The 27,625-nt window shown below is 47.4% G+C and overlaps 1 protein-coding gene across 4 annotated transcripts in view; it reads left to right on the top strand.

The window, feature by feature from the left end:
• Positions 1 to 27,625, top strand: part of GPAM (glycerol-3-phosphate acyltransferase, mitochondrial) — a 727,629-nt gene that overhangs the window by 470,552 nt on the left and 229,452 nt on the right. For all 4 annotated transcript variants that reach the window (XM_069611788.1, XM_069611787.1, XM_069611786.1 and 1 more), the window contains exon 16: positions 24,780 to 24,922. In XM_069611788.1, coding sequence (XP_069467889.1) covers positions 24,780 to 24,922 — 143 coding nt within the window. The remainder of the gene's footprint in view (positions 1 to 24,779; positions 24,923 to 27,625) is intronic.

Raw genomic sequence — 27,625 nt, 5'->3', positions numbered from 1 at the left:
CGAAGGCAATCTGATGAGGGGGGCTCTGTTTTGTCTACCCTGGCCGGAGGGGACTATCGTGACGGACGCATCCCTCACGGGATGGGGAGCTCATGCCAACGAGTTGACAGTCAGCGGTCGTCTTCCTCGGAGTCCAGACTCCATATCAATCTGTTGGAGCGGAGGGCCGTCAGGCTTGCCCTGAAGGCTTTTCTGCCGACTGTGCGAGGGAAGAATGTCCTGATTCTGACGGACAACACAGTGGCAATGCACTACCTCAACAAAAAGGGGGGGGCAGGGTCACTTCCTCTGTACAGGGAGGCGATGCAGCTCTGGTTCTGGGACATCCAGCAGGATATTTTGATCTCGGCAGTTCATCTGACCAGAGACGAAAACGAGACGGCGGACGCACTGAGCAGGCAGAGCGCGATCTGTCATGAGTGGGAGCTGGCTGAGGAGATTCTCCTGGAGATCTTAGCCCTTTGGGGGACCCCGCAAGTGGATCTCTTTACCTCCAGTGTCAATCGGAAGTGCAAAAGGTTTTGCTCGCGGGAATTCCCTCCAAGAGGAGCCTTAGGGGACGCGTTTGTGGTCCTTCCCACTTCTGTACGCGTTTCCTCCAGTCCCTGTCATCCCGCAAATGCTGCGGCGGTTACGCAGGTTTGGTTCCCGAATGATCCTCATTGCTCTGGCATGGGCCCGGAGAACGTGGTACCTGGTCCTTCTCGACTTGCCCATCTGCCCTGCACGCCGTCTTCCCTATCGAGACGATCTGCTCTCACGGGAGGGGCGGTCAGATTCTCCATCCAGAGGTCAGATCCCTCAACCTTCACGCTTGGCTTCTGAAAGGTTGAGGTATAAGGGTTGGGACCAACCTGAAGACGTGATGGAGGTGTTGCTTTCGGCGAGACGGCCTGCAACAAAGTCCCTGTACCGTTGCCGTTGGAGAAAGTTCTGCGACAGGTGCAGGGTTAAGAATGTGGATCCTTTTTCATGTGACATTCCTGTGGTTCTGTTTTATTTGCTTTCGTTAGCCCACAAGGGCCTGCAAGTGGGTACCATTAAAGGTTTACCTGGCGGCGCCGTCCATATTTAAGTGCTCGTCTGAGGAGTGTTCTTATTTCAAAATTCCTTTAATTTCTCAGTTCCTGAAAGGGCTCACTAATGTGTTTCCACCGTCAACTTTCCAGGTGTCAGGTTGGGATTTGAACCTTGTTCTAAAATTCCTAATTGGTGCTCCATTTGAGCCTTTACATTCTTGTTCTTTGAGACTGTTAACCCTTAAAACTGTATTTTTAGTTGCGGTTACTTCCGCTCGCAGAGTGAGTGAGTTGCAGGCACTTATTGTTAAGCCACCCTTCAGTGTTTCATAAGGACAGTGTTGTCCATAGGGTTCGTCCTTCCTTTCTTCCGAAAGTTGTATCGGAATTTCATTTAAGCCAGAAGTTCATTCTTCCGGCATTTTATCCTCCTCCGCATCCTGGTAAGGAAGAGGAGAGGCTCCATAGGTTGGATCCTAGGAGAACTTTAAGTTTCTACATTTAACGCATGTCCCGGGTCAGAGTGGACGATCAGATCTTTATAGGTTACGCTGGAAGGCGTTTGGTTCAATCTGTTACTTAGCAGACTTGTCTAGATGGATTTTCTTGGCAATTTCTGAATGTTCCTGTTCGTAACATCTGTGATGCAGCCACTTGGGCTTCGGTCCATACTTTTGTTACACTACTCCCTAGATTCTATCCATGGGCAGGATCTGGCCTTTGGCAATGCGGTCCTTTACTCTGAATTTGATTGGGCTTTCTAAATTTCTATATTCTAAATTCTTTTCCTCCTCCATATGTTGGTACTGCTTTGGGAGTCTGTCATAGATATGGAATACGTCGGAGGACCCAATCCCCTCGAAGAACAAGTTACTCTTACCTGGTAACGTTCTTTTGAGTGGATGGTCCGACGACATATTCCATATCGCTCCCTCCCTACCTGCCCCGCTACAGAATTTCCTATGCGATTGCAGCTTACGTTTCCGCAAGGCTTTCTGTGGTCCTAATGGCAGAAGATTGGTATCACACGTTCTGGGGAAAAAACTATAACTAAGGCTACGGGCATCCTACTTATAACATCCGGCGACGTCGGCTCGACGGAGGCCCTCGAGGACAGCGTATCGACGTCATCGACACCGGACGCAGACACCGAAAAGTTTCAGAAGCAGCACAGCTGTGGTGATTACCTGTCATAGATATGGAGTACGTCGTCGGACCATCCCATCGAAAGAACGTTACCAGGTAAGAGTAACTTGTTCTTTTATAGTAGTTGTGATGTTACTTACCTAGACGTTTCATTGCTTGGTGTGTATTTTACAGGCCTAATCATTGTATGTTTTGTACTTGCCTGTCTAACGAAAGTTATTGGAGTGCTGTCTGTCTCCCATTGTAGTCCTAGACCACTCTCTCAACCTTCCTGAGTCTAGGCCTTGCTACTCTGCGACCTACCTTGATTGGGTTTGGCTAGACTTCAGTGTCTTTCCTGTTTACCATGATAGCTTGGACTCCCAAAATCCACCCGTTGGTTGATTTTGTAAATCCATTGTAAGTATTGTTGCTCAGCAGTTTGGTACACATAACTTCAAGCTGTAAACGCTTTAGTCCTGTCAGTTACATAACTAATCATATACTATGGGAACATACTCATACTCTGCTCAAAGTTGAATATTTGAACATTTGTTCATGGAATGGTTTGTCTACAGCATTGTCTTGGTGTAGAAACTGATGGATCATCCCGAATCTTGGATAAATGCTCTACTTGTTGCTAATGGTTTAGATGATGCTCTGGCTTAGCCTAGCAGTAGTAATGGTCCTGTTCTTGAAACCACGGAGGTCACAAGTGAATCTGAAGAGAGAGGTCTTCTTAATCGTTTATTGCCACGTCTGAAGCTATATATGATTTTGAAAAAGGAGCGCATGCGCAAGTAGTTGAAAATCAAATATGTGATGGCAAAAATGGGATCAAATAAGATTGAAAAAGAAAAGGAGAGTGCTTTCCAGCTGAAGTTGGCTGGGCTAAATGGGCCTCCAGGTTCTTCCAGAGGGTCTGGGAATGATTCCGGGTCCTCCTCCTCATTCAAAATTTCCTAAGGATCTGTTCAATGTCTATGATGAAAAGAATGGCGGCATAGATTATTTAACTGCATTTGACTATGCTTGGGACTTACAAGAAGTGAATGAGTCTAAGGACATGGCGTATGCACTTTATGGAATTGTCCAAACCTGAGCGAAAAGATTGTGAAAAATTAAAGCGGGCTCTTCTCTTTAATTATTGGGCAGGAGTTTTTCCAAACTTTAAGAGGTCCGGAGACCACAGGAAAAGAGTGACACTTGGGTCACCTATGTAAATGGTTCTCTTAAGAACTTCAGTGGGTGGATCGAAAGGTATAAGGTAACCACTTTGAAGGCATAATGAACTTAGTGATCACATTACTGTAGATCTGTGGTGTCTCAGTGTCCCATAAGGAGATGGGTGATTCTGGTAAGCATGGGGAGGAGAAGAAGCAGGAAGAGAAACAGGGTGGGGATACTGAACAACCTGGTTCCCATAAAGCCCACATAAATATTGGTAAAGGCAAAAAGTCACATGGAGATCATGTCCAGGTTAGAGAGACACTTACCATCCTATACAAGAATCTGGTCACACTAAGCTTCCCTACACACAAAGGTGGAGCTAGTGACCATGTAAAGGGGGACCACAGATCTAAGGGTAAGACCTTGGGGGGTCCACTCTCTCTGATTCTGTCTTTGCCTTATGATGAGGGCTTTATACTCGCAGGGGCAGGCTTCACTTCAGATTCCCTTCCCAGAGGCATTGGAGCAGAAGTTACTCTAGTGTCCCTTGGGCCCTGGGAGCCACAAGTCGCTGATGCATATGCAGCCATTTCTGACAGTACAAAGTGTTATTGTAAGCATAGTGTACTAGTAGATGGTACCTATAACACTGCTATTGGGAAGACTGGGGCTAGTCAAACTGTGATTGACACTATTTTGATAAACCCAGAGGCTATAGCCGGAGCTCTTCCGAGGCCCACCAAGTGAGCAGATTAGCCCTCGCCACCAAAGATTCATAGTAATGCCCGTCACTCTAGCAGTAAATGGAAGAGTGGTTAGAATTCCTGTTGTGTTGTGAGGCAAGGACCAGGGTTGAGGACTGCTGGAGAATTCTCAGACTTGGTTCTTGTGGGTGACACACTGGAAAGACCATGAAAAGGGTCTCAAACCAAGGAGTGTGAGAAACTCGAGGTGTTTCTCCCAGGCTATTCCCGGTGATCCTTGGTTCAGGTGGCCAGGGGAGGGCCATCGCTCTTGGATCCCAACCCTGGGGCAGACATGCAAGGGAAGATCACCTGGGCAGGGGGTCCTTGGGGTCTATGGAAGACATGCCCTTGGGCGAGACCTGGTATTCCTCCCATTCTGATACACCCCTATCCGACATCCCCTCAGTTGTCATGGGATATTGTCAAGAGTCCCATAATACCCCAGTATCACTCTGTAAGAAAAAGGCAAAACCATCAGGGAAAACAAAGACCATCCATAAATTTCAACATGAGTTTTACCCCTCTTTCCTCGAAACTCACTTTTCAACAACCCTACATTCAAACCCCTTTTCATGACAAATCTTTATCCCTTTTGTGTAGAATACCACCGTTCTCCTAATCCCATTCCCCTGATGAAACGCACAAGTACTGAGACGAAGAGAGGGACTAAGAGTATAAGGATTACCAAGAAAGAAAAAGGAAACAGAAAAAAGATTCACACCTTGACAGTAGGCTGTCCCACTAATGGAGTCAGGCAAGATCAGGCAGACCCAACCCTGACCAACACCTGCAGCCTGTTAATATCTTCCAGGTGTATAAAGGAAGGCTGCTGAGCAAGAAGGGGCAGTTGCTCTTGGGACACTAGGAGGGAGGCTGCAAGGCTGAGTCCGACAGAGGATTCTTACCTGAAGGCCAAGCACTGGGAGAAAGCAGTAGAGCAGACCCAGCACTGGTACAGGGAGGCTAAATGTCTGAGACCAGAAGAGTATCCCTAAGTGTTGGCAGTTTGCAAGCCTGCAGAAGAAGGCGAGACAAAGAGGAGCCACTAAGCAGAGAGCTGAACCCCAGATCCTTTTCAGCCCAGGATTGACTGGTGGAGGGACAGATGTGGAGCACAGCATGAGCTCCCGACAAGGTCTGCTAGGCTGAAGAGGTGGAGGCGGAGAGTGAAGGCTTTGAAACCCTTCACCCCTACATTTCCCTCCCGGGTGAACGACTGTTAGTTGGGAGCAGGGCCGGCACTGGAATCCCCGACCTAAGGCAAAGATTTCTAAAAAAGGAAGTCCAAGACAACCAGTGAGTTCTTGTGTACAATGGGAGAGCCCGGTTAGTGACATTTCAAGTAATTATCGTAACAAGTGGCTGTTGCATTGTGGAACCTGTAGTTCTAGAAAACGGCGACAGAAAGGGGAATTGTGATGGAAGGTGTCTAAAATGAACTGTTGAAACCAAGACTCGAACCCGACTGAGGGAAGCCTGAGTAAAGTTGGACTGCTGATGAGTGATTGAACTTTTAAAGAAAGATGCACTTCAGAGTGGTCCAGCACTGCGTGGGTACTCAGTCGAAAGTCTCTGTATGGTATCCAGCTGGGAATTGGAAAAGTGAAAGTGAAAAGGGGAGCATATCAAGAAGAGGGCGAGTAATTGTGAATCGAAATGGTCTTGTGGCGGGTTGAGCAAAATCCTGCTCACAATCAGAAGTCTTCGATTTCTGAAGTAAAGAAAGCTTGGAAAAAGTAGAGAAAGTTGGTCCGATCCTGTTGGAGGGAGTTCAATTGAACGCTTTGTGTTAGTGGCTTTGAGCCCAGCAGAGGGGGACCAGGGTGAAAAAAATCACCCAAGAAGTTGCACATAGGAATCCTTAGGAGAAAGGAACTTTTTGAATGTTTGTCGCATCAGGCTCTCTGAAGTAAGACTTTGAATGGCAAAGAGACGTGGACCTAGAAGGCCCTGATACTGAGATTTGAACTGCATCCTCTTGTTGGACAGAGACTTTGCTAAGGGCGAGTGTGCCACCTTGTCCCATGTTGACTTGAAAAGCCTGACCTATAATTTCTTAAACACATTTGTCTTTTGCATAACATTGTTTTCCACACTATTTGTATTTAGAAGCAAGGATTGTCAATAGGTTTTAGAATAGGCCCTTTTATTGTGACATGGCACCACTAGAACTGAGTTATTTGATAGTCATAGCTTGCTCCCATCTTTAAATTTAGGATTAGATCGGCCTTTTTCAAACCCAATTGAAGTTCAATAAGCATCCTTGAACTGTGAACACTTGTGTCTGTCGTCTTACGGTTGATACCATGCTTTCCTTACAGGAGGCTACCGTTAGCCAAGCCTAAGCCCAAGTGGAAACACAAGGCTAAAGAGTAAAAGGTTCCTTAAAAGGGGAAGAAGAGTTTCTCCCCTAAAGTACCTGCAACTGAGTTTGAGGTACCTGGTCAAACACTTGGACCTGATGGCTTAAGGTTTTCAATTCCCTTGATGGTACAGAACTTCAGCATGTACTCGCATAAGAGGGGCCTACAGGGAATAGGGGTCAGAGGGAATGTTCATTTCTGGAAGGGCTTAAGAGACCAGCTTGTTCCATTTGGAGGTTGTGCCACCTGGAAAACCTAGCATCTATTTGGAAAGTGGGTTACTATATAGTGAATTCATAGAGTTCACATCAGGAGACCATAGGAGGTTGGTAGTCCCTCAATATGTGAGGCTTTTCCTCCTGCATCTGGCACACAAGGTCCCCTTTGCAGACCATCTTGGGACCAAGAGGGCTAAGGAGTGTTAATCTGTGCACTTCTACTAGCCCACTTAAAATGGTAACTGCCAAGTCTGTTGCAAAAGCATTAGGCATCTTTACTAGGGTTGTCTTCCCTAATTTAGTTGTCCAACAATGGCACCAAAATTTACATTTATGCAGGCCTTGTGGAAGGAGTGTTTGGTGGCTTATGTTTTCATCTGCCTGGCATCCACAATTTGCCCCCTTGTTTTCACTCACTCCAGGCCTGACCCCTTGGTTTCAGCATGACATAGACACTGGGGATTTAAGTAGGTGTTCACTGCACCCTGTTGCCTATTTTTCCTCACCCTGCTCAGTCACTTTATTTAGTAAAGCTGGTAAGCCGGATTTCCTCAACTTCACTTATTTATTTATTATTTGTTACACGCCAAAGCCCGAAGGTATCGCATCGTCAGTTACAAGGAATGCTTACCTGGTTACAAAGTTCAAGACCTACAAACAAAAATTGATAAGAGTTCATTTACAGCACATGCAATACTTGTCAAGGTACAGGCAAGTTAGTATAATAGTTATTTTCAATAGATTACAGCAGCATTGGGAGGCTTTGAACTCATTGTGGCAAATTGAAATTATTATGGTTAGCTTTTGTTGGAGCCACGTCTTGATGGTTTCTTAAGGCGTTGGTTAGAGGGCTCATGTGCGTGGGAAGGGAATTCCAGATCTTGGGTGCGGCGACTGGGAAGCTGGCTTCCCCAGCCCTAGAACTCTTGAATCTCGGGACAAATAGGTGAGCACTCGAACCTGATCTGAGAGATCTACATGAGATTTTTTGAGAGACACATTGGTTGAGGTAGGCGGGTGCATCATTGGTGATGCATTTGTGTGTGATGATCAGTGTCTTAAGGGTGCTTAAGATTAATGGACTTTGTTAAAAGAAAGGATAGTGGACACTCCCTCGAACTCCCCATGTGCTCTGCAGATGTACAAGGATCAGTAGGGTTAAAATGGCCCACTCAGCTCTCATTCTACAAGCCAAAATACAAGGCAATCACATCGTTAAAACGGGGTCAGTTAGAGATACCTCATTTGCCTTTTGGTGTAGCATGGGTTGAGGGAAGGCTATACTCTTGGGAGGGGTGTGAAGGTGAAACAGTAGGGACCCAAACACAGCATCAGTCCAAAATAAAAGGAATGTCAAATCAAGGTTCTATACAAAATATAAACACTTCAATGAAACACACCATCTCCACGTAGAACGAGAGAGATTACTACACAAAATCCCACCACAAACGAAGAACAGAGATGTTGTAACAGACTGGAGAAAGTAGCACTCTGATCATAGTTCCAGGGCTGGTCGGTAAGGTATGTTGGGTAAGATCTTAATAAATGTGAATTATCTTCCTGACCTGTGTCAACCCCTGAACTTTTTGCTTGGACTTAGTGATTGTTTTCCCTTGGCCCTAGGTGAGTGGGAATCTTTTTCTCCTCTCACCTAGTCTTTTACAATTTTTATGGATGACCATTTTGTCTCTCCATAGTGTTTGATTGGAGTTATAGTTCCGTATACAGTTTGGGTTTAGGCTAGGTTGCCCCTTTGGTATTCCCTTGTTAATTTCTCTCATTACCTCTAGGGTCAACTAGTTCTTGGGGAGAATTCTCAAAAATGTCGTAATGCCCTTCACTTTAGAGACCCCCAGCAACTTTGCTGGATTTTGAGGACTTGATTTTTTACCTGAGGAGTATGACCCTTTTTCCCACTCTCTCATGTATTTTGATGTGTTTTACCCTGTGTGTTCTTTGGTTATGGAGTCTAACCAACTCAATAGGCATCATCTTTTTTCATTTGTGTCACACAGCACCATCAGTGCAGTGACACGGGGAAGCCTTTCAGGCTTTCCCAAGGTTTAAATACCTTCTCTGGGATAAACTACTGTTTCCCAGAGTAAGTAAAGTGAAATTAACTTTACTTGTCTTTTTAAATTCCTAGACCCAGCACACACACTTACAATAGAGTGCTGGAGGGGTTACTTAGTATCCCGTGTCTAGATACTCATGTCGCAGTCAAATGCTACCCTTTCCTCTCAGAATGGCTGGTGGCAGGGGTTTTTACAACAAACTACCATGATCTTTCCCGACCGCGAACTATCCGTAGCTCTGGTAATGTTTTCGCGGGAGCCATGTTTTTCAAGATGGCGTCTGAGCCCCCTTTGTTAAAACAGGTCTCTCTTCTTTTTTCGCCATTTCTTTTTGGAAAGGTCCTTCTAGAGTTTTTCTCTGCGCCCCAAGCCAAGTTTGGTCTTTGTTCATTTGCCTTTGGTGGGGTTCAGGAATGAAGACCGTCTCTGCCGCCCAAGTCTCTGGAGTGGGCAGGAAGTGAGGGAGGTGCGCGAAACTCCCTGTGCTTAGTCTCCTATTGGGACCCAAATGCACTCTGTGGTGATTTGCTGGCTGACTGTCCGGCAAGGACAGCCACCCTGCTGGGTGAGTGACAGCTAGGCTGGAATGAATGGGAGAGAACTGAATAAAAGGCAAGTCTCTTGGCTTGGAAGGCAGAGTTGACGACTGGAACGAAGGAACCAAAGAAGAGCTTGAAGAGGACGGCTGCTGCAACTCGTGGACCGTTGGTTTGCCAGGTGAAGCCCTGCTGCAGGTCCGATTCGGCAAGTTCACATCGACAGAGAATCCCCTGCAAGGACGACTTCTCCCTTTTGAGTTGGTGGGACCAATCAACTCACAAGTAAGCCACCTGGACACCCATCTTGAAGCTGGTTGAATTTCCTCAGAGTTGCTGCAGGAAACCGTAGGACCAGGGAGAGGGACACCAGTTTGTGTGCATTACTCACAATCACCGAATGTCAAGTTTGCCAAGTGCTAGCTGTTCATCCAAGTGCAGTGCAGGAGTCCCCTGAAACAGCGAGATTTGCAGGAACTGCCAGGAACAGAAGTAGTCAGCTGCCTCTTTCTTGTTGTCCTAGTTGAGTGTAGTGGTCCAAAAGGGTACTGCATACAAACTTGCTATTCCCATCCCCTTTACATTTATTTTAGTAAGCCAGCACACCCCACCTCGTGGAATGCTGGGGAGATGCAATGTATCCCCTTTTCTTACTTGCATGGTATCATGTTTGTTACAATTGCAAGCTTACTTGAATGGCTGGTGGGAAACGACTTTTTAGTCATTACTCGCAGGTTGTCAGATCAGCTGTGGTAATGCACAGCATGGTCAAAATTCTGCTAGAATGGTGGGCTCCTTCTTTTGGCTTTCTTTTTTGCCTTTTTTAAGTATCATTGTTCTTTCTTGCATATCTTCTGCTGTCCTAAGCGGGAAAGATCTTGGTTATGGTTTTGTCTTTTGACGGGAGTCCCTTGTATTCCCTGCCGAGGCTCCATAATGTCTGTGAAGGCAGGAAGCGAGGGAGGAGTCCAAAACTATGCAGCCAGTCTTTCACCTTGCCCTGATGTGATTTTCTTTTGTTTTATCACTCCTATCTCCATAGCCTTGCCTACACCCCAAAGCGAGTGTCCGTGACCAACCCAGCAGGGGCTGTGATAGATGTAGTGGCAGGGAAAAGCATGTACCTGTCCCTGTGCAACAGTGATGAGAGCAGGCAACAACCCCTGCAGTAGGCGGCTGCTTTCAATTGCCAACACCGGAGAGGTTTACCAATTTGACATATATTTATATTGGTTCACTGCTAAAACCATCCATTAACCCTTGGTGTGTATTAAGACATATATCTTGTATAACATATCAATACACAGTAGTTTCAAATAGATGCCGCATACTTAATATTCATGTTCAAAGTCACCAGATAACACTCAGTAACGAACACTCAATGAATGATTTATACTCTAATGTAAACAGTAATTCTTTTAATCACAACAACTATGTAATAAAGAAACATTGCTATCATTAATGTCACTGTACACAGCACACTAAGAATGCAGAAAGTCATTAAAGAAAAGGCTGAAATCATTGTAGATGCCTCTACCTCTGATCAAGACTAGGAATGATCAACCCTCTCCATGAAACCATAGCCACCTAATAGACAAACTACCTGCTTCACTGGGTCTTAGTAGGCAACCTAAGAATTCATGCTAAGCAATTTTCATCAAAGCATCTGCCTTAATACCTTTCTCAATGTGATATCAAATAAAGGGTAAAAGGCCTTTTATACCCACTAACGGTAGAAGGTAGGAGTTGAACAGTGCTGGAGAAAATGTGATGCCTGGAAAAATCCACAATTCAAAAATCAAAATCAAAAACCAAATGTAAAAATCGAATATTGCTGTACCATGGGCATTTCTTCAAAAATGCATAATAGGATTAAATGATCCAAAAAGAAATACGTGAGTTCAAAAAGAAGTAAATGTTCACTGGACTTACTGGTGCCAGTTTATAGCCAATCTAGAAAAAGATGTCCGCTCTTAGGCAGTGAGCTGGAGTGTCTTGGGAGATAAAAGTAAAGATATTTCCCAAAGCAGCTAAAAAATAATTCACCCTCCTAAAAAATAACAAGAAAATCACCAGAATCCAGTTTGGGGCTTCAAAAGTGCAAAAAGTAATGGGAGTGGTTTGGCCCTCCCATCTGTGAAGCCTTGCTGCTATATCTCATTCCAGCCATCTGCGTCTGCCCGACCTCCTGCCAGCTCTGTCGCCCCTTTCAGCTGACCTATTTCTTTTGCAAAGACTAGCCAAGGACATGGTCCTGTTCTTCAGAGGGCACTAGGAATCTCTCCAATAATGGATTGTTAGCTTATATTACTGTATTTGGGTTCAGACTTATCAAGGACAATTCTGTCCTTCAATGGCATTTAGGGTTTTTGCCATAGATTGTATTTTTAGCTGTTTGTCCCAGTGCACTTGACCAGTCAAGGACAATTCTGTCCTTCAAGGGCATGAAGGGATTTTGCCAAAAACAGCATTTTTAGCAGTCCGCACGCTTCTTGTGCACAACATTGCCCAGGGCATGGCCCCATCCTTCATAATAGACCTACAGAAGGCCTGCATATTGTAGTTTGCAGTGTTAGATATCTGTTTTTTGTTTTGTGAGTACATTGGCTGTCTTCCAAGAATGGCCCTCTATAGCAGTTAATCTACATTGTTTAAACAAGCAGAAGGTGCTGTTCCAGGCTCAAGGTCATTGGTTTGTTGACATGGAACAAGCCAATGTTCTTGGATACTTCTCCTCTGTGAAATATAGTGAGCTGAAGAATCTGGGCAAGGCTCTCGTAACCAGACTAATGTCCGACAGAGGGACTTCCCAGGACCTCCCCTTGTTTTTTTGCATATTTTAAGTAACTTTGGGGTCTCACCCTAAGTTACTAGAGGAATCCAGATGTGGACCCCTTGCTCACTATTCTTAGAGGCACAGCTCCACCCTACTGATGAGTCCAACCAGACCGAAACAACTGTCTGTGGTTGCTCTTGGTACTCTTGTTCAGAGGAGACTTGCCTAGCATTTCGGTGCTGGATCTCCCCAGGGCAGGACAAAGACTGATATACTTTGGATACTTTCCATCTGTGAAAGATAGTGAGCTAAAGAATCTGGTTAAGGATTTGTCTGGCAGAGGGACTTCTCAGCATCCCCCCACCCCCTTGTTTTTTTCATGGTCATTAGCTCGCAGCCCAGCGTTTTAGAAAAAAACTCTAATCAACTTTATCGCAACATCTCGGCTTGTATTTCACTAAATATAAACGTGTTTCTCCAGCATGGGGTCTAGCATGGATTCACATGCTCATGAATATTCCCCGTCTTCAGGCTGCGTATCCGTTGGTAAAGAAAAAATCAGTTTGTTTCCCTTCTGAACTGTCTCTCCTAACAACCAATCGCTGGTCTCTGGGTCATACTGCCCCCTGCCAATGACTGCCCTTTACCTAAGCCCCTCCTCTGGCAGCCATCTTCAGATTTTTACAGCACGTTCAAGTGTTGGGAGTCCTTGTGCTTAGCTCTCGAGCTTTTACTGCGTTTTTGCACATTTGTTTTGCCTCTTTCCTTCCTTGACCCCTCAAACTCCTCCTCCTAATCCAGAATAGAACTGCAAGACTTATCCTTAGCCTCAAGCCCAGGGACCGCATCTCTTTAGCCCTACGATCTCTCCACTGGCTCCCAGTGACCGCAAGGATCAAATTCAAGACCCTCTGCATCATCCACAAGGCTGTCTGCGGCCTGGGACCTCTTTACATCTAACTTTCCCTCTCTAAATACCTCCCGGCCAGAGTCCTTCGGTCCTCTGGCTCCCACTCTCTGCAGGTCAAACATTTCTCCAGGCAGAGAGTAGTAGGTAGATCCCTTTCCTCTGCTGGATTCTCCCTCTGAAACGGCCTCCCTCCTCCCAATCCCCCCTCCGACTTGAGCCGGATCTTCTAAAGTTCTGGAAACTTCTCAAGACTTTCCTTTTCTCCTCTCTCCTTCCCTCTCCCCCCTCCTGTGCTAACTCACCCTCTGCCGCTGGGACTGGGGACTGGTCCCTTCAGAGTCCTACAGAGGCCAGACCAACTCCCACCATTCCCCCTGCATCCTTTGCCAGCACTTGTCCTCGGGCTTCCTTTCCCAGTCTAGCCCAACTTGATCCCCCCTGCACACCGCACTCATCCTCTTTTCCCGTTACACTTGCCACCTTGGCCTGCCCAACACTTCCCTGCCCCCTTCCTTAGGTGGGGGAGGCACTCGTGCACTTCTCCCTCTACACCTGTTCCCCTGGCACTCGTGCACTTCTCCCTCTACACCTGTTCCCCTGCACTTACCTCCTTCTCAAGCACTTGCACAGTAGGATTGTCACAAGGGGCAATATAACATTTTTAATTTTTTTCGATGTACATAATTCCCTTGTTCTCCCCTACCCCCCTTTCCATCTTGTCTTGTGGTGCCTGGAAACACTTGTGTATAGGCGCCATAAAAATGTCCAATAAATAAAATAACCAGTCTTTAGGATCCAAGTGGACTGAGGGGGATGTTCAGTCAACTGTACCTGGATTCAGTTCTGGGTTAGCCATAACCAGAGTTGAATGTTGATGCAAGATGATCAGGCTCAGTTAGGGCATGTAGGATTGTGGAGGCTCCGGCAGTAAGCTGGTGTAACGCTCACCTGGTTCCCACGGAGGCGCGGCGTCGAAGGCGCAGAACTCTGAAGATGGACAGGAAGGGCCCCTCTATTCTGGCTTCCCTGGCTCGTTGGATACCCTCCTGTGCGTGAAAAGGGAGTATTACCAACTGTGGAACAATGCTCAAGCCTCCCACTCCCTTCCAACCCTCCACGATACCTCCTCCACGATTCCCTGTGAAGCCTCACCTTAGGGTTTGGAAGGATGAGCTCTCCATCCTGCTTCTGATGCAGGGGCGTGTTGAAACCCAGTTACTTCACTGGATTGAGGATTGATGGGAGTTCAGGTAAGCTTGACTGTTCAGGTAAGGCGCTGTAAAAGTTCTGTTCAAAAGTTCAAGCTTAATAATAATGTTCGTTGTCTAATTGCAGCAAGCGCTAATGCTTATGTCTTTTTCCCCTTAGGGGCCGGGGTTCGGAGTGCTGGAGATATGGCGCCGACCCGAAGTGAAACAGTTCTGGATGAGCGCTCAGGTAATGTCTTTGCATTCGCTCATTCAATGTCTTTGTCTTTTTTCCCCATAGGGGCCGGGGTCCGGAGATGCCAGGAAGCGGCAGGACCCGAAATGCAGTGGGAATAATCCAACAGGTAAGACTTAAAAGGAAACTGAGCTTTCCTTATTCCTTTTCTCCCTCTCACCTTTGTTCTTGTCTTTTTTCCTCTAGGCGCCGGGGCGTAGCTGAATCCGGAAGATCGCTGCTGAAGATGGAAGCGCCTTGCAAAGGTGAGTAAAATGCAGCGCTGCAGCGATCGAAACGAAATGCCTTTAAAATGATGTCTTCCTTTTCAGGGCCGTTGGAGAAATGACTCCGGGATGCAGATTTAGCAGGTAAGGGCTTTTCTTCTCCTATTCTCTTCCTTTCTCCCCTTGCAGGTGTTCCAGGGTGCTGGCAGGCGTGGCTGAAGTCAGGATGCAGTAGCTGACACGGTGAGCGTCCAGCTGCTAGGTGCAGAACAACGCGAAGCATGTGTGGCTGTTCGGGTGGGGTTTAAATAGCCTTGGAAGAAGTTCCTGGTATGTATCCTTCCCCGACCACACCCGGGTGGTGAAGTAGTCCTACAGGTTAAGTAGTCCCATTCAGGCCTCAAGAGGGCCTGGATGAAGCAGCAAGGTCTGCATCAGGTAATTGTGCACCCAAGCACTTAAACAGATATCCTCTTCTATGAGCCTGGCGCATAAGGCGCCAGGACTGGGGTCTGCTATGAGCCTGGCGCCTAAGGCGCCAGGACTGAGTCCAAAGGGCCCCGACTTGGGCCCGCTGAGACTTCCCTGGGGAAAATGATGTCTGCCTCTGGGGTTGCTGGGCCCGGCCTGGCTCCTTAGAGGTAGGCATCATGACAGTACCCCCCCTCAAGGCCCCTCCCAAGGTCTTTTCCTCCGGGGGTTTTGGTTTGTGCGGGAATCTTCGATGGAATCTTTGAATTAATCGTGGTGCGTGAACATAGTTACTGGGTTCCCAAGATCTTTCCTGAGGTCCATATCCTTTCCAATCAACAAGATAGAAGAGTTTTGACTTAACTATCTTGGAATCTAAAATGTCTTTCACTTCGAATTCTAATTCTCCATCAATTTGGACAGGGCCTGGGGGCTCAGACAGTCTGGTTCCAAGTTGTACTGGTTGTAGAAGAGATGCGTGAAAAACGGGATGGATCCGCATGTTGGATGGTAAATCGAGTTTAAAGGCCACTGGGTTGATAATAGCTTTGATGGGGTAAGGCCCAATGAATCTGGGATTAAAAGTTCGCTGACCCTTGAGGGGTAGATGTTTAGTTGCTAGCCATACCTGATCTCCTACTTGGTAAGGAGGAGTTTTACTTCGGTGCAAATCAGCGTTTTCTTTATACTTTTTCTTGGCTTGCTGTAAGTGGGTTGTAGCTTCTTTGAAGGCTTGGGTTATTGTGGAATGTAGGTGATTTACTGCAGGCATCTCCAGGGTCAGAGGTGGATCTAGGTCAGAGGTCCGAGGATGGTGACCATACAGGGTATAAAAAGGAGTCTGTCCGGTTCCAGAATGCACTGAATTGTTGTATGCATATTCTGCAATCCAAAGGATGTCCTTCCAATTCAACTCGGATTGGTGTAACATGCACCGCAGATATTGCTCGAGAGTCTGATTGGTTCTCTCGGTTTGTCCGTCGGTCTGGGGGTGGTGGCTGGTGGATAACCGCACGTCTATTTGTGCTAGTTGGCAACATTTCTTCCAAAAGTGGGAGATAAATTGACTTCCACGGTCTGAGACTAATATGGAAGGGAAACCATGTAACCGCACTATATTTTCCATAAATTCCTTGGCCAAGGTGGAAGCTGACGGCAATCCTTTTAAAGGGATAAAATGGGCCATTTTGGAGAATAGATCCACTATTACGAGAATCGTGTTGTAACCACCACAAGGAGGCAGGTCAGTTATAAAGTCCATTGACAAGGTGTGCCAAGGTGCTGGTGGAATGTCCAAAGGTTGAAGTAGGCCGGCTGGCCTTTTCTTTTGACTCTTATTTTGGGCACAGATTCCGCAAGACAACACAAATGACTGTCTTTTCTCCAAGAAGGCCACCAGAAGTGGCGTTTGATCTTTTCTTCTGTTTTCGCGATACCGGGGTGTCCTTCCATTAATGATTCATGATGACGGGTAATGACAAGTTCCTGCAATTCTTTACTTGGCAGAAATAACCGCTCTTGGAAGTAGGGTAAATCATCCTTAACGGTGTAGTGAGGACCCTTTTGACTCCATTCCAGTAAGGCAGAAGAGTCAAAAAGCTGTTTTACTTGAGCTTGGATGTCCTCCATGGTTTGCAATGAAGTCAAGCCCAGAATTCTTTGTTCCGGTATGATTGGCACAGGTTCTAAACTCGAATTGGGTTCTTCCATGCCTATCCGGGATAAGGCATCTGCCTTACCATTCTTGCAGCCAGGGCGATAGGTAATTACAAAATCAAATTCTGCAAAGAATAAAGCCCATCGGAGTTGTCGCGAAGATTGAGCTTTGGCCGTCTTTAAATACTGCAAATTTCTGTGGTCCGTAATTACGGTGATGGTGTGTCTTGCACCGAGAAGATAGTGACGCCAAGCCTTGAAAGCTGATTTAATAGCCAGTAGTTCTTTGTCGGTAATTGCGTAATTGAGTTCAGGTGGAGAGAATTTTCTGGACCAAAAGGCTACAGGGTGTAGTTGGTTAGTTTCTGGGTCTCTTTGCGACAGGACAGCTCCCATGGCCGAACTGGATGCATCGGTTTCCACGATGTAAGGGAGATCTGGGCGCGGGTGCTTCAATACAGGTGCAGAGGTGAATTTGGTTTTCAGGTCCTGAAAGGCTTGTTCAGCCTCAAGAGTCCATTCAAAGCGTTTATTTTTCTTTAGGAGAGCTGTGATGGGTTGAACAGTTCGAGAAAATTCCGGGATGAACCTTCGATAGAAATTGGCAAAGCCAAGCATGCTTTGCACTCCCTTCACAGAGCTAGGAGATGGCCATTTGAGAATGGCGTCCACTTTCCGCGAGTCCATTCGGATTCCTTGAGGTGTCAGGATGAATCCGAGAAACTCCACTTCTGTGGTATGAAAAAAGCATTTTTCGAGCTTGGCAAATAATTTGTGCTGTCGCAATTTCTCAAGAACTGCCCTAACATGGTTTCTGTGATCAGATTCTGAGGAGGAATACACCAGGATGTCGTCAATATAAACGATGACACAAACATCGATAAGTTCCCGAAGAACATCATTCATGAAGTACTGAAAGGCGGCAGGTGCGTTGCACAAACCGAAGGGCATTACTTGATATTCGAAGAGCCCAAATTTGGTGCGGAATGCAGTCTTCCACTCGTCGCCCTCTTTTATACGTACCAGGTGGTAAGCTCCTCGGAGATCTAGCTTGGTGTACACACGAGCATCTTTTACTTGGTCGATAAGCTCAGGTATCGGGGGCAAAGGGTAACGATTCTTAATCGTTATCTGATTTAGGGCGCGGTAGTCAATACAGGCCCTAAGGTCTCCTTCCTGTTTAGGTACGAAGAACAAAGCGGAAGAGACTGGTGACTTTGATGGGCGAATGAAACCATTGGCCAGGTATTGATCCAAATACTGCCGCAAATGCAGGTTCTCAGGTTCAGTAAGAGCATAAATCCTACTACAAGGTAGTTGTGCATTGGGTACCAAGTCGATTTGGCAATCGTAAGATCGATGGGGAGGTAAGGTGTTAGCCTGCTCTTTCTGAAAAACGTCTTGGAATTCTTGGTATTCAGATGGTAGCTGTACAGGGGTGGAAGTTAGAGGCTAGACCCATAGCTGGATTCCTTGGGTAACAGGTTGGTTCACAATCAGGAAAAGTTATCTTCTTTGCTCGCCAGTCTATTCTCGGATTATGTGTTTTTAACCAAGGGATTCCAAGAAGTACTTGAAATTGTGGGGCCTTGATCACATCAAACACGATTGCTTCCCGATGTCCGTCCTGACGCACCAGAGTGATTTCAACTGTGGAATGCGTTACAGGCCCTGAGGCTATTTCCGTTCCATCAACTGTAGTAATTACATCTTGGGTTACTTTCGGGCGGAGAGGAAGCTTAATCCTGGAAGCCAATTCACAGTCTATGTAATTTCCAATAGCTCCACTGTCTATGTATGCTTTTATAGCATGCAACTGCTGAGGCTGTTTTGGGTTCACAAGCACCATTGGCATGACAAAATGCGAGGTCAAAGAGTTTGTTTTCAAGCTCGGCAAGCGGACCCCTACGCTTGTCGGGCTAGGTCGTTTCCCGAAACAGGTGTCAATAACTCGTTATCAGTGGCTCCAACCATCTTCTTGGGTGGTTTAACTGGACAACTTTGAAGAAAGTGACCAGAAGTTCCGCAATACAGACAAAGTTGCATTTGTCGCCTTCTCTCTCGTTCCTTCTGCGTTAATGGTCCTTTAACACTGCCAATTTGCATAGGTTCGGAAACGTCAGTACTCTTGGAGTTAACGTGGGTCTTGATAGGTACTCTGGTTTCATACTTGAGCCGATCTGCTTTTCTATTTTGAAGTCTGTGATCAAGTTGAACCACTAAGTCTATGTAGTCTGCGCAGGCCTGGGGTGGATCTACTATCTGAGCTATAACATCTTTAAGCTCTCCGCGCAGGCCTCGATGAAACAATGTGATCCTTTTATTTTCAGGCCATCCGGTTTCCACAACTAGTCTATTAAAGGTGGCGATATAGGACAAAAGATCCTGATTACCTTGTCGTAAGGATAGCAGTTCGTTGTCAAGGGCCTGTGCCTGTGAGTGTCGAGCGAACAATCTTTCCATGCTGGCCTGGAAGCCCTGGAAATCCCGGAGAATGGGATCATCCTGATTTACCAATGGAATAGACCAATCGGCAGCACAGCCACTGAGGTAAGATAGTACAAAGGCTACTTTGGTTTGGTCGTTGGGGAAGGCCCCGGGCCTGCATAAAAAGTGTAAACGGCATTGGTTCATAAAAACGCCATATTTCTTGGGATCCCCCGCAAAACGTTCCGGCGGGGCCAAAGGCATGTGTCCAGGTAGATTGATTTGTACCGGGTTATTCGAACCCATTGTTGTAGAAATATCTCCGGAAACAGGTAAAGGAGTGTGCTCTGCCTGGCCCTGCAATAACCTTTTGGCCAGATCATCAGTTCTTTCCTTGGATAGGATTAGTTCCCTTCTGAGAGCATTAGTCTCCTGGCGGGCTGAGTGCACTTCTGCCCGTAATTCCCCTAAAAGATGGGCCAGCTGATCTGTCTCGGAAGTCTCCATAGCGCCCAGGTGGGAAATTGTGGTAAGGATTCACGTTCTGTTACGCTCACCTGGTTCCCACAGAGGCGCGGCGTTGAAGGCGCAGAACTCTGAAGATGGACAGGAAGGGCCCCTCTATTCTGGCTTCCCTGGCTCGTTGGATACCCTCCTGTGCGTGAAAAGGGAGTATTACCAACTGTGGAACAATGCTCAAGCCTCCCACTCCCTTCCAACCCTCCACGATACCTCCTCCACGATTCCCCGTGAAGCCTCACCTTAGGGTTTGGATGGATGAGCTCTCCATCCTGCTTCTGATGCAGGGGCGCGTTGAAACCCAGTTACTTCACTGGATTGAGGATTGATGGGAGTTCAGGTAAGCTTGACTGTTCAGGTAAGGCGCTGTAAAAGTTCTGTTCAAAAGTTCAAGCTTAATAATAATGTTCGTTGTCTAATTGCAGCAAGCTCTAATGCTTATGTCTTTTTCCCCATAGGGGCCGGGGTCCGGAGATGCCAGGAAGCGGCAGGACCCGAAATGCAGTGGGAATAATCCAACAGGTAAGACTTAAAAGGAAACTGAGCTTTCCTTATTCCTTTTCTCCCTCACCTTTGTTCTTGTCTTTTTTCCTCTAGGCGCCGGGGCGTAGCTGAATCCGGAAGATCGCTGCTGAAGATGGAAGCGCCTTGCAAAGGTGAGTAAAATGCAGCGCTGCAGCGATCGAAAAGAAATGCCTTTAAAATGATGTCTTCCTTTTCAGGGCCGTTGGAGAAATGACTCCGGGATGCAGATTTAGAAGGTAAGGGCTTTTCTTCTCCTATTCTCTTCCTTTCTCCCCTTGCAGGTGTTCCAGGGTGCTGGCAGGCGTGGCTGAAGTCAGGATGCAGGAGCTGACACGGTGAGCGTCCAGCTGCTAGGTGCAGAACAACGCGAAGCATGTGTGGCTGTTCGGGTGGGGTTTAAATAGCCTTGGAAGAAGTTCCTGGTATGTATCCTTCCACCAATCAGGTATGTATCCTTCCCCGACCACACCCGGGTGGTGAAGTAGTCCTACAGGTTAAGTAGTCCCATTCAGGCCTCAAGAGGGCCTGGATGAAGCAGCAAGGTCTGCATCAGGTAAGTGTGCACCCAAGCACTTAAACACATATCCTCTTCTATGAGCCTGGCGCCTAAGGCGCCAGGACTGGGGTCCGCTATGAGCCTGGCGCCTAAGGCGCCAGGACTGAGTCCAAAGGGCCCCGACTTGGGCCCGCTGAGACTTCCCTGGGGAAAATGATGTCTGCCTCTGGGGTTGCTGGGCCCGGCCTGGCTCCTTAGAGGTAGGCATCATGACAGCTGGTGTTGAGCAGGGGCGAATGCTCTGGCAATACAACGTTGGCTCTTGAGTGATGCAGGTCGGGCGGTCCCTGGAACGCTTCTCGGTAGGCCGGGCTGACGGGCTTTAGCTGCTGGGAAGAGTTGATGAGTGATGCTCCAGCGGTTCGAATAGGCAGCCTACGGTAGTCGAAGTGGTGATCTTGGGTACGTCTATGTGCGAACAATGAGTCAGCAGTTCAAGGACTAGCTTGACTGAGCTGTGGTTTTTAACCGCCGGTTAGCCGGCAAGCGGCTCACCAGTGATTCGGTTCTGGTCCCGATGTTGAGCACTTGCTTTGGGTCTACCAGGTGACTAGTTTTGGCTGGGACATAATTGTGATGCTGGAAATGCATTGGAGGGACAGGGCCTCTCTGTCCTTGTTCTGTAGTCCTTTTTCGTGTATGTTCTGTTATTTTCTGCCCAGAAGTCCTGGCAGTGCAGCTGTTCCTCTTTTTGGTTTGGTGTACAGACCCATGGGATACCCTTATGGCACCCATGGGAGGGGGTACAACACTGTACCCCTAGTGTATGTTTTTGGGCACCTGTGTGTGGCCCACAGAGCAGGGTCTGGGCATGTGGCAGCTCCATGCTGAATTTGACAGGTGCTCTGAGTATCCTCCATTTTGGGATACCCAGGCCCTGCCATTGGAATCGGTTGATTCCTGATAGGAGACAAGATGGCCCCTGTGGCCTCTTGATTTCTATTGCCTGTTACCTTGTTTTTCCCAAAGTCTTGGGAAGCCCTGACTATGTCCCTTCCCCCTGACTGGCTGTTGAGTGGAAGTTCCATATATGGTATTGCGGGGAAGTCCAGGCCAGACTGACTGGAACCTTCCCAGTGACTGTATGTTGTGGGTACGCCCTTTGGGTGGGACCTGGGTGAATGGGATGTCTGACCAATATGCACTTCTTGTTATGGGTGTCTGGTTTCTGGTGTGTGACACAGACTGAGACAGCCCTGCCGAAACTGGTATGAATGCAGTGTGTAGTGCTGAATGGCTGGGTACTTGTCCCAATAAACATTCCTTGTTGTGAGTGTCTGGATGGAGGAGAATGGCCTGAATGCACTATGAGCCTGATTGGCTGCCTGCCTGCATGAATGCCCTTCTGAATGATTGGTTGCCTGAGTGTGACCCCGCAGAGTGAATGAGAGACCAAACAGTATATCTGGGGACCTCTTACTGATGGAAATCGTTCATAAGATGAAGATGAAGTTGATACTTGATGCTTAACCTTGAAGCCCAATGGAATAAGAATTGTTGCTGCTGTCCTTCGCCAATCTGAAAGCTGCTGTGCCTTCAAGGAACTGATCCAAGAAAGGACCTGGCTAGGAGACCTCGCTACGAGGGACCATCTTGCACCAGCTAACTGTCACGACCCTCGCCCAAAACCCCCTCTGGCAAACCCATTGGCCAGGGGGAGTCAGGACTCTGGCCTCTAGAGCCTGGCATCCTCTTCAAAAGCCCTCATGGGGCCAGTCCTGGCGCCTATGGCGCCAGGCTCATACACCATGAAAAACAATGTGCTTGGGAACTACTTTATTGTATTGTCGGCCAACATGGAGGCATCCACATAGCTTGGTTCCTAAGAACCAAGCTATGCGGTCTAGTGCTTTGGGTGTGGTAGCCTACTTTACTACTTTACCTGGACTATTTTGTTGGCTATTTAAACCACACCCGAGCAAGACCACACGCTTTGCGTTACTTTGCAGCTTGCAACGTGACACTCACTGTGTCCAGCTATTCCCTCGAACCTCGGAGAAGCAGAACCTGCAAGGAGACAAAAGGATTAGCAGCAGCATCTTATCTGCAGTCTTCATCTTTAAACACTTGCAGCTACTGAGAACAGCTTCCTCGAATCTGCACGCCTCCTGAACAGAACGACCTGAAAGAGGAAGATAGAGGCAACATTAAAGAAAGCAGTAGAGACATTTACAAATTACGAACTGTTCAAAAGGCTTACCTGGCTGGTCGCCTCTCTGCTGGCACCACTCCGGACATTCCACTCGCGCTGAAGAACACAGCGACCTACAAGGAAGGAAAACACAGGTTAGCAAAGGCAAGACTTTGCAGCGCTGAGCATAGCGCTTACTTACCGCATTATAGCGCTCTTAATGCGCCATCATTTACCAGCGGGGCTCAACCAAGCCAGTTTGCCGCGCTGAAGCTCTGCATACCTAAGGGAGAAAAAAGACATTTTAAACAAAGAAAGGCATGCAGGATAGCAACAAAACTAAAGAACAGCAATAAGACCTACCTGGACAATATCAAACGGGCCGGCGTCAGTGAAGTAACTGGACCGCACTCACCCATGCAAGACAACGCCCCCTGCAAAGAAGGCAGGGCGGAGAGCACATCTAATTCTACCACAAGGTGAGGAGAGGGCGCCAGAGGGACTGAAATCCTACGGGGGTGGAGGGAGGATACTTACCCCAGTCGGTCAGTCTTGAACAGTCTTCCTGTATTTCCAAGCAGAACCTTCCCCACAGACCACATCAGGGCAAAGCTGAGAAGCATACCAGCGAGTAACCCAGCTGGGTGGCGTCCCTGTGGATACCAGGTGAGCGTAACACCAGGGTCTGCACTGCTGTAGTAAGATTAACTCCAGCTAGACCACTCTTCTTCAAACCTGAGGTTCTGTTTAGATTTGGGGTACTTACCTTATTGCCTTGTAGCTGTGCTCTTCTCAGTTGGGAATTGCTTTGGCTTACCTTTTTAGAGTTGATTCAACTCCCCTTCTCACAGGCTTAACAGCTTGTGACACTACAAGTGATTTTTCTACAAACTCTCTAACTTTGTGCAAGAATTTGATTTAAGAAGTGCAACAGATCAATAGACTGTCCCACTTGACTTTCTGTCCTTGCTCCCTGAAGACTCTTCTAGTCCATTGACTTTGATACTGTTTGCACCTCATAGGTGGTAGCTTGTTGTATACTGTTACTGCTCGGAAAGGCTTATCTAGGTTTCATTGGAAGATTTAGTTGTCCTCACATATCCTGAGAAACTGTCTAACCGTTTTCCTTCCCTTTCCTTTCTACAACCTCAGAATCTGCAAAGTATAATTAGTGTGATATATGAATGCCATTACTGTCCTTGTGATTGAAGTCACCTCAGGGTGTAGGAATTGTGTAAGAAGCATATCCAAAGATTATCCACCAACTGGTTTAGATTCTGAGAAGTAATGTTAAAGTATATTTACATTGTTACACAAATTGCCTTTTAAAGAATGGCTATTTATAAATTGATGTTAATTAAATAAATAACTATTTATAACTAAAACCTTGAGTGTAAGTGTTACTTGGCTACTTGTATTAACAGATTTCATTTGTACAGCTCTAAAGCTCACATTTACTCCCCTTGAGACAGGCCTGGCTGCTCAGTCACACTACCAGCTTGTGTAGTGCAGACCTATACCATAAAGTGGGTTACGTAATACCAAGCAGATACGGGTTGTGTAGTCTCGCACAGTGTGACTGCATTCATTATTACCTAACAGACCCTAGTGGAACGGTATACCCAGACTCAATTACACAAAGTCCGTCCTTCCTCCACAGTAACTGTGCAATGTTTTTGCCAGTATATGTATGCATCCTATACTGTGCTGATCCCGTTTACAACACTCTTAATATTATGGCTGCCCCCTGGATGCATGCCCTTTCCGGTTGTCATGCTATGTTTCCTGCTTACCTTGGTTTCTTTTTGCTTATCTACAATCTGGGTTACATATGTGCCATTGCTGCTTCATTCAAGAGAAGCAGCCTGAAGAATCATCATCTTTTCTTGCTCCTTGCATTGGTGCAGCTTGCAGTCTTCAAGCTGAAGTTAGTAAAGGCTACACTGATGGGGTCCGTGGTTCCTCCCAGGGTGCTATCAGCCAGGAAGCATTGATCCGAACTGGGGCCAGCCTCTGCTACCTACTTTCCAACGAAGGGACCATTGCTCTGGTGAGTAGTAATTATTTAAAAGCCTTCTTAAGCTATTCGATCATTACTAGTCTGTTTCAACCAGGCAGGTCTGCTAACAGATGGGACATATGCATTTCATGCCAATATTTACCTGATATCCTTTGCTTTAAGATGACACTGACATTACAGTTTAAGCTTTCAACTGTTTTCTTCAGAGATGATCCAGGTGTGCTGTGGTTCACTCCCTTTTGTGCCAAGTGAGCTGCCTGTTGCAAGCGACTGGCAGAATATTTTTGATGGTAAATGATTGAAGTTAATGGGACCATAGTCTTATGATTTTCAAGCAGCAGATTAACTCCTGGTTGCATTCTTTAGTGTGTCTTTGTGCTATACTGGTTGAAAGACTTTGTAAGCACACCCTGACTCAGATTGTGTTTTTAGGTCTGGCGATAGAGAACTTGCACTCTGCCTGGCGATTTCAGGTACATATTCAGAGGGAGCGCAGATGCTTGTCCAAGCATGTTGCGTGCTTTCTGCTGAAAGCTCATTTCCAACTGCAGACATTTGAAAGAGCCAGCTGAACTGCTTAAGCAGGGAAGAACTTTGAGGAACATGCTTTTAAAATGTTAGTTTCTCTGTGTGTTCCACTTTACTGCTACTTAATTTGTACTTGTGTGCTTGATCTTATTATTGCTTCTGGTTGCCTCTGTGCTGGCATCGGCCGAGCAATTTCTGCAGTATTTTCATTATAACTGTTGGAAACCCTTCCTCCTTTTGTCTGTTCCTCTTCTCTGTATGCCAGTGCACTGCATAATCTTACTATGGTGCACCCTCCCAACCCTACATACTGATAAACTAAATAGAGAATCAAGATTCTGCTCCCTAGCCCCGTGCACCCAAGGTTTCCTCCAAGATGCTCCCAGATCTGGGCTACAATGCAGGAGCGTTCCTTTTTTTGATGGGCGGTGGACAGGATCAAGAAAAAAATGGGAGCTGCTGATCCCGCCGACATTTTTGAGCATATAACACACAGCCTAGGTTAACACAAGCCATGTATTCTTCACCTCCTAAGGGAAAAGGGAATGGGACAAAATAATAAACCGGAATCTTGCATCTGTCTGTTACGCTCACCTGGTATCCACAGGGACGCCACCCAGCCGGGTTACTCGCTGGTATGCTTCGCAGCTTTGCCCTGATGTGGTCTGCGGGGAAGGTTCTGCCTGAAAATACAGGAGGACTGTGTTCAGGACTGACCGACTGGGGTAAGTAGCCTCCCTCCACCCCCGTATGATTTCAGTTCCTCTGGCGACCTCTCCTTACCTTGTGGTAGAATTGGGCTTCTCCAGCATGGGGTCTGGCATGGATTCACATGCTCATGAATATTCCCCGTCGTCAGGCCGGGAATCCTCGGTATAGAAAAAAAAATCAGTATCAGTTTCGTTTCTGGTCTGTCTTTCTTAGTAGTAACCAATCACTGGTCTCTGGGTCATACGGCCCCCAGCCAATGACTGCCTTCTCCCTAAGCCCCGCCTCCGGCAGCCATCCTCAGATTTTTACCGCACGTTCAAGTGTTGGGAGTCCTCGTGCTGTAGCTCTCGAGCTTTTGCTGCGTTTTCGCGCTTTTTCAGGAGATTTTTCTCATTTTTCAGTTAAATAGAGCCTCAAGCTCCACCGTTTCTACATCCGATCAACGGGGATCCGTTTCAGAGTTTTCTACGCCCCTCAATGGTGAAGATTTCGTCGAGTTACGCTTTTGGAGGATTCCAGAAGTTCCAAGGCCTACCCCGGACATGGCCCAGGAGAAAGGAAGCTTGACGCCCGGGAAGCTGTTCAGGACCTGCCCTGGATGCCAGCTTCAGAATGTTTTCAAGGAGGACGAGCATTCGTTATGCCTCTGTCTCCATGAGGACAAGACGCACACGGAGAAGGACTGTGCGTTTTGTGGTAACATGTCGGAGCGGACCATGAAGGATCGCCACCTCCGTCTCGCCAACTGGCTGTAAGGGAAGAGCCCGTCGGGTGAGAAGAAGAAAAAAGTCCGAGCGGTCTTCTAAGTCCTGTGAGGGCGCCCCAGCGACGGGGGCCCAACAAAAGGCTAAGCACCGTGAGTCAGCGGGCACCGGGAGCGCCGAACGGTCGGGCTCCTTGGCTGCCAGGCAGGGCGCTTCCTCTCCGGCGCCATCAACCACGAGCCAACGCTCTGGCTTGGGTAAGAGGAAGTCCGAGAACCCGGCGAAGCTTCTGGAGAGGCCCCGGTCGATCTCGAAGATTCCGGCAGAGGGGGCGAGCGAGGCTCAGACCCTCCCCCCAAGGTGAAGGCCCCAGGCGTACAGAAGGTGACGATGGCCTTAATTCACCCTGCTAAGACCTCGATTGAGGATGTCGCCGCGGCCCTGGCTCAGCCTGTGGAGGCTACACCAGTGGAGGCAACCCCAAGTCTCCCTGCCACCGCGGAGGGAGTCGTCTTTCAGGCCCATTGAGAAGACTCCCACGAAGTCCTCATTGGAAAAGGTGGGGGAGGGGCTGGTGGCCATTGTGGATACGGACACAACCTCTGAAGAAGAGCTCATCGAAGTTGTGGAAGAGGCCCAGCCCATCGGTAGGGATCCCGACGACGGGAGCAACAGTGTCGCCGACGAGGCTCCTCAGGACACTTTGGCGGCCATTTTGTCAGCGATTCAGTCCTTATGCTCGGAGATGAGGACAAGGTTGCCCCTCCCCCCGACGGAGGTACCTGAGCCA

Source organism: Ambystoma mexicanum, chromosome 8 (genome assembly GCF_040938575.1).
Source record: "Ambystoma mexicanum isolate Mex_15411 chromosome 8, UKY_AmexF1_1, whole genome shotgun sequence".
Classification (NCBI taxonomy): Eukaryota; Metazoa; Chordata; class Amphibia; order Caudata; family Ambystomatidae; genus Ambystoma; species Ambystoma mexicanum.
This window is presented reverse-complemented; position numbering and strand designations above follow the sequence as displayed.